General features: G+C 38.8%; 1 protein-coding gene across 2 annotated transcripts; it reads right to left on the bottom strand.

Moving 5' to 3' along the window:
- Positions 1-3295: 3295 nt before the first annotated feature.
- On the bottom strand, positions 3296-7102 carry LOC112466505 (gamma-glutamyl hydrolase B-like). Of its 2 annotated transcripts, XM_025034624.1 has the most exons (9): positions 6901-7102; positions 6353-6394; positions 5395-5518; positions 4972-5022; positions 4815-4889; positions 4586-4740; positions 4275-4381; positions 3910-4138; positions 3296-3832 (listed from the first exon to the last, which is right to left on the bottom strand). In XM_025034624.1, the coding sequence occupies exons 1-9, from the start codon at positions 6905-6907 to the stop codon at positions 3669-3671; spliced, it is 954 nt and encodes a 317-aa protein (XP_024890392.1). In that variant the 5' UTR covers positions 6908-7102; the 3' UTR covers positions 3296-3668. The 2 variants fall into 2 exon arrangements, with proteins under 2 accessions (XP_024890392.1, XP_024890391.1); XM_025034623.1 differs by lacking the exon at positions 6901-7102 and having other exon boundaries at positions 6353-6571.
- Between the last annotated feature and the right edge of the window lie 1727 nt (positions 7103-8829).

The following is an 8829-nucleotide window of genomic DNA, read 5'->3' as shown; positions in this document are numbered from 1 at the left end:
AAAAAAAACGAGAAAGACGAAAACTAAAAAAACAAACTAAGAAGGCATTTGAAGATGATACATGCTGTGTATACTTAATATATGATTGCGTCGAAGAAGTGTGAAGATTGTGCGCCATTCATCGTTTCCTCAAGGACCTGGATTACAGTGGATTTATCACGCGCCATTTGAATCAACGGTGTCTCGCGTGCTGATTCAATTCGCTTCGTGATGCCGCAGCAGCTGCACACCATTTTCGTTTCGTAAGATTCACAGTGAACTTCGTTCGGGACGATGTGGAGCGATTGCTCGTAATACGCGCATAAAACGCGCATTAGAACGTTGATGACTGTTTATTGCTACGGCGATTATTATCCATAACCATTATTATCCAAAGTTTGATTTTGCTTCGTTTATACTTGTACTTGATAAGTCGATTGTGGTAACGAGCATATTAATGTATTCGCTCCAAATTTGTGCAAGTGGGGTATCCTATTGTAAAAGAATTTTGCGACTATATGATGAACATGTAATAATTCTTCTTCGTTATTACTTTAGTAACCTTCCATAATTTTAACAAAGAGGCACTAATTATAATGTCAATATCTCGGATTATGTTTGTACGTTATTTTCACGCGAGGAATGTGTCTGCGTGCATTCGCCAATTAATGAGGTGGCATAGTAGTGTCGGGAAAAATATATTTGCAAGTAACGGAAATAACGACTTTAAGTATATGTATATTTTCCTGTGAAAATATGTATTAGAAAATAATTATTTGCAAATATATTTCAGCCAATGTTGGGACGTACAGGCTTCAGTTGCAAATCAAGGCGAATGCAGTGTAGCCATGATTATAGCTAAGATTATAGTCAGATTGCTTTACATTAACACTGACGATATACTATTAAAGACCATCAGATTTGGATCAATTACGAAAATAATTTCGTAATTGAAGAGAGTATAGATATCGATACTGCATCTACAGCGATGATTTATTTGTATATATATGCTTCATAAATAAGCGTATTTTTGTTGCAACGCAATAATATGATGCTGTGAAATTACATTTCTATTCCGTAGTTATTATTTACATGAATATTCAAACACGGATGACAATAGAAATGCAATTTTGAATAAAAACCTAATATTTCGTTATAATTATATGTGCGTATATCGCTGAAACATCAGGATAAAAGTCAATATTACACTATGAACTAGTCCTCCAAATTTTATCAACCGAGCGAACTTCGGTCCTGTGATCACTGTCGGTCTTTAATAGTACATTGTTAGTGGCATTAATTATTGACTTCTCCGTAATTTTTGTATGAAAGTGTATCGTTACTTTCACAAGAATTTCATTCGATCCGGAGTGGTATTTCGAATTGTGAGTTTTATTTTTATATCTGCACAGATATACTTTTATTTAGAGAGTATTATAAAATGCTTTTATTGGAGTTGATTTCTCACGAGGAAAAAAATTACTACATGATTATATATTCACTCGTACGATTCTGAAATTCTAAACTGATGTTTCTTGTCTAAATATCTTGATGTTTAATAAAATGGCAAGCGTATAGATTTTGCTATCGTAAAATATTATGAAATTGTAATATTTAGCTGCAAGGCTGTAAAACGAAGGATTGTGTTTTATTTGGAAAAATATTGCATTTTTACTTTGGAAACACGATATATGAACACTTATGTCCAATCCTTTGACTTAAACGTTATTCGCTATGATTTTTAGTTTTAGTTATTATAATCGAGTGCAATATGGCTGAGCCGCTAATTTTGTTTAAGGAGGCAGAGACAACTGCAAACGAATACCACTGTTACCGGATCCGGTAAACCGGCAGATAAACAAATAGTAAACTGATGTATGTGTGAGTAGAGTTTCACGCGTTACCGAGAGCAAATATTCACGTTTTAAGTTTCGTTATTAAGTTTAACTAATGATTATCTTTTTTACCATCTATCACGAGAAGGGGGGAACACTATCACTGTAGCGATCATCCTGTAAGGCCATGTATTTCGTATTTTACCGTTAAGCTAAAAGTAAAGAGAGATAAATAAGTGCGACAGCGCGGTAGACGATTACGCGCGTATACCGAGTCCCGTGTGAAATTTCAATCGGGTTTCAGTGTTTGGACATGCGGAGCGATATAAGAACGTAGATAAAATCGCGTCTGATCGATCATCGCGCCGTCGCGTTTGCGTTAAATATATAATTATGTATAATATTAATAGTACCTATCAAATAGGCATTATATAAAGATGACGACAAATTTATTAACGCGCGTTTGGGTGGGCGTCACGCGTGACCCGCGTGCGACGAAAGTTCGCAAGTCGGTAGAAATCTAGATTATATTATATATAATGAATATATTATACTATAAGCATATTGAGAAATACAGTTTAGATATCATATGTACTATTTAAAGTAACGAAACAGTGAAAAACTTGAGTGTACTGCAGGGTCATCTTATATATGAAATACCGTGCGGAATTTACCTACATTATGCGTAGACCTTTGTTATATTCTCGGGAAAAAAAAATAAGAAAGATAGGTGAGGGCGCGGTAATAGATAAGCATAGATAAAGAGAGAAAAGAGAGGACACGCGAGTCATCGCGGAACTTATACACTTATACATGGGATGGACAAATATATATGTATAATATATATACTGCTCTCGTGCTTATATACATTATGTATATATACTCTGTAACATACACAAGTGAGGCAATCGCCGGGGGGGAAAAACGACCAGAGCCATTTTTTTTCCCTCGGATGGGGGGGAAACCATAACTCCGACGAGACACATACGTGTAAAGTGTAAAGAAAGAGAGAAGGATGGAAGAAGAAGCAACAATTCCTCTGCAATTGACCTATGCATCCCGCGCGACGACATTGCTAAGAAGAATATGTAACAAGGAATAAATAGAAATAATGTTTATATGAATTATTATGATTATTAATAATGATACTATCATACGTTACGAGGATAAAAACTAAGAGTTGATTCATGCTTTTAAGAGGTTTAGTTTCGTGCTTGTTTAAAGATAAAGATGAAGATTAACGGCAAGCAGTCAGGATCCAAGCGTTCGACGTTTTGGGTCGAAGCGAGTTCGCGCGTTCGCACACAATGCCCCGGTGATCTGGGCATCGTCGTTCCCCGTCGTCCTTCGTCGCGACGTTACGTTGCACCTTAGAAGTCGCAGCGCAACAACCATGCAACGTACGAACGTAGTTTAACGGCCGGCGCTTCGGCTCAGAGCGAGAAAAACGTGGTGAGGGAAAAAAAGATTAAAAAAAAAAATATTATTTACTTTAGATAGAACAAAAATATGTATAGAATTTTATTATGCACCATTGTAATATTATGTATCCCAGTTGTGACACAATATACACTGGTGTTATGTTAAATGTGGAAATTACGCGTACCAATCTTCTTTTGTTTGTGTGTTTCCCCAGTGCTGTCTCATCGTACTAACGACACTCGATATTCCATCAAATTAACAAACTGTGGTTTTTTTCGTCTGTCATGCGTCGATGCGAGTAAAAGTTCGTCAAGTTCGTTCACGTCGTTTTTGTACAAGACGCGGTAGAAAAGATATGATACTTGTCATATAGAAAAAGGTGCGACGTGTGTGTGTTGTTACCTACTTTAAGAAAAAAACCTACGTCAAGTCCTACACATCATTCTCTATAAGGAGGCTATTGCGATCGCTTTTCTTAAACATGTAACACTGCTGGAAAGACGAATTCCACAGCGCTGTGTAAGTAACGGGGTAGTTGTAGATCAGACTCCGTTCCTCCTCCTCTTTTGTCCTAAATTCGTGCGAATTCTTACGAGCTACGCAAGAAAGAAAAATCCGATGTTATCTCTTCTCCGCGCGAAACAAAATTCAGTCAAGTCCAATTGTCACTTACTCTCGTTAACGAAGAAATTGGCGAAGTATTGAGATGCTACGGTAGCACTGGTCCCGTGAGGAATATTCTTCCCGGTCACCCATTCGTAAAGGTTCTTCTCCGGATGGAATTGCAATCCATAAAACGGGAATTGCCTGTGCTCCAGCGTGGAGATGAATTCCAAACCCTCTCTATCGCGATTCAGCGACAACACGTGAAATTCGTCGGTTAAATTGACACGGTGTAAATCCTGAGAAGCGGAAAACGGTATATGCACGTTAACTTAATACCATATTGATCCTTTATAGAATTAACAATTTATATTACACGATTGCTTTTCTTCATTCGCGTTTTCTCAACTAATAATTTCTAAGGAAAATGCTTGCCTTCCTCGTAACGCAATAACGATGATAATTCGCCGTGACGTACTCCTCGGCCAAGATCCCCAAGACATCCGGCGGAGCGTTCTTAAACAAATTGCTTTCTCTAAAGTCTGAAAAAGAGAAAACTTTTACATTTCTTGAAGAAACGGGTTTTTAAGCAGCTTTCGTTAAAGATATAACATTATAATCCGGAAAGAATCCACGGATATTTTATGCGCAAAGATAAAAATGACAGAAAGGATAAAAAAAATTCGGGACAATAAATAGCGTAAGAGAATATGTGATTTCTGATATATCTCGAAGGAAGTGTTTACCATCTGTGAATTCTAGCGGAAGGGGCTGATTTTTACTGGAACAATTCGATCTGTGCTCGACGCGATTCGCCGCGGCATACGTCAAGAGCTCGAAGCCGAGGCAGATACCAAATATCGGGAAGTACTCGCCTCTCGCGTTGATCTCCTTCGCGATTCTATCAACAAAACAGATAGGAAAATGTATAATCGAATAACTGAAGTCGCTTTCGGTCTTTTATTTTGTAGCGACCTGTAAATCACAACGCCCGCATCGGCATATCCTTCCTTCTGAAAGAAATACGTCGAACCTCCCGGCCAGAGAACTCTAGAAAAATATGCGCATTTAGAAAATGATTATGCGTACGTAACGCAGCGAAATGTGTTAAAACTGATAGAATACTGCGTACCCGTTGACTTTGCTCAGGATATCTTCATAGTACGAATCGTTTCTGCCAATCCTACAAAGTTACGTCATGTTTTGATCCATATGTATCCATGAATTAAATCTGATAATACCGAGGCATCTTTTATATCTATGAATTATATTAATCTAAACCGAGATACTTTCTGCAACTATTTGTACGTAAGAGATTTAAGAAATGTTTGTATTATACCAAAGACTCGTTCGATAAGCATTACTTGCTTAATTTCGAGGCTCATTAAATTATTTTATTCATTATTTGTGACGAATTCATAACATGTCCTGTTCTAAATAATGTAGTTTTGTTACGAAGAAGTTGATTATTTTTTCAAGTTGGATTACAGGGAGAAGAGCATTTAAGCTGATCAAGTCGATGATCGAGGATAATGACAGAAATATTTGTGATTACCAAATCGGGACGGGTCGAGCGCCGGCACCCTCCACGAACTTCACGTACGACGCGGCGATGTAGCTGTGATACTGATTGGGAAACTTCTCATTTAATTTATAATGTATCTCCTGCGTCAGAATACCTTGAAGGAACAAACAATATTATTTTAGCGCGAAAGATATATAAAATAAAAAATACTCTTTCTCTCTCTCAATTCTCTCTCTTTATTTTTGGTTGAATATAAAGATCAGACTATAAATCGCCTCTTTTTAATTTAACGTTACTAAAAAAAAAATGAAAGGTACTATAATTAATATATTTTAAAAAGTTTCATGTTATCATTACGATTCTTAGATTAACTGGAGTTTAATAAATCCCAATTCGGTAATCATGTATATTACATGTTTTCTCTTCATTAACGGCAGATTAATGAGAATAATCTGCCATTAATTAGATAAATGAGATTAATGAAATGAAATATATATATGCAAACGGAGATTGCCGATTGGTTCACACATGGGCGTGGACAGTCCTTTTCTTGATGAGTTTCGGAATGTAAGAAAGTCGAAAGTTATCTCGCTGATAGTACAGATTTTTATTTTTGATGCGTCTGAGTAATTATTTCTACCGTATAAAAATACAGATAAAAAAAACGACTTTGGCGACTTTCTGATAATCTCCATGATAATTATTAGATTCGTTTCTTTTTTTGCACAAAAAAAACCGAATTCTCTCCACCAAGGCTGCGTTCGAAAACGTCACACGAGTATACTCCCTTCTCTTTCTATCCCAGCGAGTTAGAAGGAGAAGGGAGTATACCCGCGTATACCTGGGTGACGTTTCCGAACGCAGCCCAGGAGGGAGAGAGCTCGGAGTTCGGAGACGTTCGTCTCTCGGCGAACCCTAACCTCTCCCTTTTCGCGACGATAGCAGAGGTACATTGGCGATTTACGTGAATCCCTTTGGAACGACTTACCGATAATGGGCCGATTGTTCGATTCTGCTTCAGTCCTCTCGACTGTAAAGACAAACGCCGTAAGTAGAATCGGCAACAGAACGCTCATCGTAAAACACATGATAAGAAATGATAAGAAAATCCTAGACATTTTCTCTCTAGCGACACTATCGAGGAGAAGGGAGTGGAGAGGAGTGCGCGCGAGCCTAATCGAATAACGACAAGCTCATCGTGTTAATTAATTCGTGCAAGCGTCGCGTTATCGGCCGTGTGTATTGTAGTGTCGTGCCTTATCGTGCACGCATGTATCAAATCAGCGTAAACTGATATAAACTATGCCAAGTTCATGCCAGTCTATGCCCTACCGAGCTCGCCGAGATAATCTCAATAAAAAAAAAAAAAAAAAAACTTGCCGTGCCGGTCGTGATGCCGCATCGCGGTCGCATCGATCGATCGCGTTTTACTCGTGTCATATCCCAGAGAATTTGATCCAACGAGCGCACGGCATTTGCGACAGGAGTTTCTGAGAATTCTAAGGGCGAGATTCAATTCTAGGGCAGGATATTCACCAGACATCGAAAATAATGGCTTCTTGAAATAAAACCGAGCGAATGTACTCGTAACGAAGTTTCGTAATTATCGCTGATTATCTCTGAACAATTTTCCTTCTTTTCCTTTTTTCACTACACTGCACCGCTGCCATCTGTTTTCCAATAATAACCAGCGTGAGGACAAACCCAAGCTTGTGTGGTAAATTTCAAGAGTATATTATGTTTACGTATTGTTTATACATTATATGTTTACATAACAATTGGAAATTATTAGATACATGATGCTAATATAGAAATATCTTGTTGGTAATATGAAAAAATACCTTTTTTCAGTAAAATAATTTTCTGTATTTCTGTATTAAAAAATGTTATGAAGAGAGATCGTATAAAGGAAATTTAATTAAATACAAATTTAGAAAATTTAAACACTAATTTTTTTGTGAAAAAATTATATCATGCACTGTAGACGGTTTACGTTTAATAAACGTAATCACATTTGTATTTAAGTAATTAAAGTACTTGTAAGATTACAAAACTATTTAAAATATTTATAATAAAATTCTGTCCTGAAATCTAATAGATACTATACAGATCGTCTAAAATAGATTTTTTAGTTAAAAAGAAATTTATGTAATATTGTTTAATGAAAAAAATCTCATTTTAAGATCATTATTTTGAATCGAAAATTTATCGCGTGAGCTTATCAAAATGCGGACTGATTTATTTTTTGGAAACTATCCTATCAGTCCCAGGGTGTCAGAAACAGAAGTGAGACGAGAATGAGTCGTGAAGAATATCATTTTGACGTCAAAATGACGACAAATAACGTCAACTTAATTGCTGCTTGACGAAACAGAGTGGCATTTCGCGAGGTCGGCTATCGGCTGTCGGCGTTTAATGAAGACCGGAACTCGTTCGACCTAAAAAAGATTGAGAGGAGGGAATCGCCTCTAATCGGGGCAAGCAATTTTATAATCGAGAGAAATACCCTCTCTCGGTCATCGCGCGGAGGGACCACCGCTGGCGACGACACGGTACGACCAATTCAAACGATGACGTAAGCTCGTTCCGTCTTCCTCTTTCGCTCTCGTCCATCCTCCCACCCCTCGAGCTCGCGCAGCATCTTTTCGCCCGACGTAGCTGCGTGACGTTCGCTGATCGAGCGAGAAACAGAGAGATGCGATCTCTCCTCTCTCTCTCACGTACGCGCCTACCCCTTTTTCTCCTTTCTTTCTCTCTTTTAACATTTATATCGCGCTCCATCTCTATCTTATCGGCAATCATCTATCTCGGTCGTTTACCGTACCGGTCGCGCTGTAGCTATCTCCCTCCGACCCTCCCGTATTCTCTCTCGCTCTTACATTTCTCTCGCTATCTCTTTCTATTCCACAAATATACTCCACGTAGAACATACAGTTCTCTCTTTTTCCCTCTCTCTCTCTCTCTCTTTCTATTCTCTCCCTCTCGTTTCCTTTCTTTGAAAAGCGGCTCTCATGCAGAACTCTCTTGCTCTTATCACTCCCACCAATTCTCGATCGCCTTATCGCTGTCTTTGTTCTTTTCGAGACTCAAAGTGGCATATCTCTCTTTCTATCTCTATCTCTTTTTCTCTTCTCTCTCTTTCGACGAGTGTCTCTCTCTCGCGCGATTGGGTAGTTTATCTCCGTTCAATGCTTTCTCTCTCTCTCTCTCTCTCTCGCAGTTCGATCGTTCGTTTCCGTCCGACTCGGCCCGGCCGTTCCTCTGTCCCCTCCCACGCTCCCGTGTACGCGGCGCGCAGTGCGCGCGCGCCCCACGAGGAAGCCCGAAGTGCGGCGCCGCGAGCCGAACGAACACGTCCGTTCAAGTTTCAGCAAGTTTCAGTCAAGTGAAGTCAGTCACGAATCTCGCGTCGGTCGTTACGGGTTTCTCTTCCGTGGCGCGTTCCTTCGCCGTCCGTTCTCCGCT

This window comes from Temnothorax curvispinosus, unplaced genomic scaffold, assembly GCF_003070985.1.
Source record: "Temnothorax curvispinosus isolate PA1 unplaced genomic scaffold, ASM307098v1 QBEX01016307.1, whole genome shotgun sequence".
In the NCBI taxonomy this organism is placed as follows: Eukaryota; Metazoa; Arthropoda; class Insecta; order Hymenoptera; family Formicidae; genus Temnothorax; species Temnothorax curvispinosus.
The sequence above is the reverse complement of the archived record's forward strand: the minus strand, read 5'-3'. Positions and strand labels throughout refer to the sequence as shown.

What these genes read in the sequence shown, in the direction of transcription:
- LOC112466505 (XM_025034623.1), bottom strand. Translation starts at nt 6,482, where the DNA reads ATGTCTAGGATTTTCTTATCATTTCTTATCATGTGTTTTACGATGAGC. An exon ending in GCGGGCGTTGTGATTTACAG is followed by an intron (nt 4,741 to 4,814) that starts GTCGCTACAAAA and finishes TTTTGTTGATAG; the next exon opens with AATCGCGAAGGAGATCAACG. An exon ending in TCCGCTAGAATTCACAGATG is followed by an intron (nt 4,382 to 4,585) that starts GTAAACACTTCC and finishes TCTCTTTTTCAG; the next exon opens with ACTTTAGAGAAAGCAATTTG.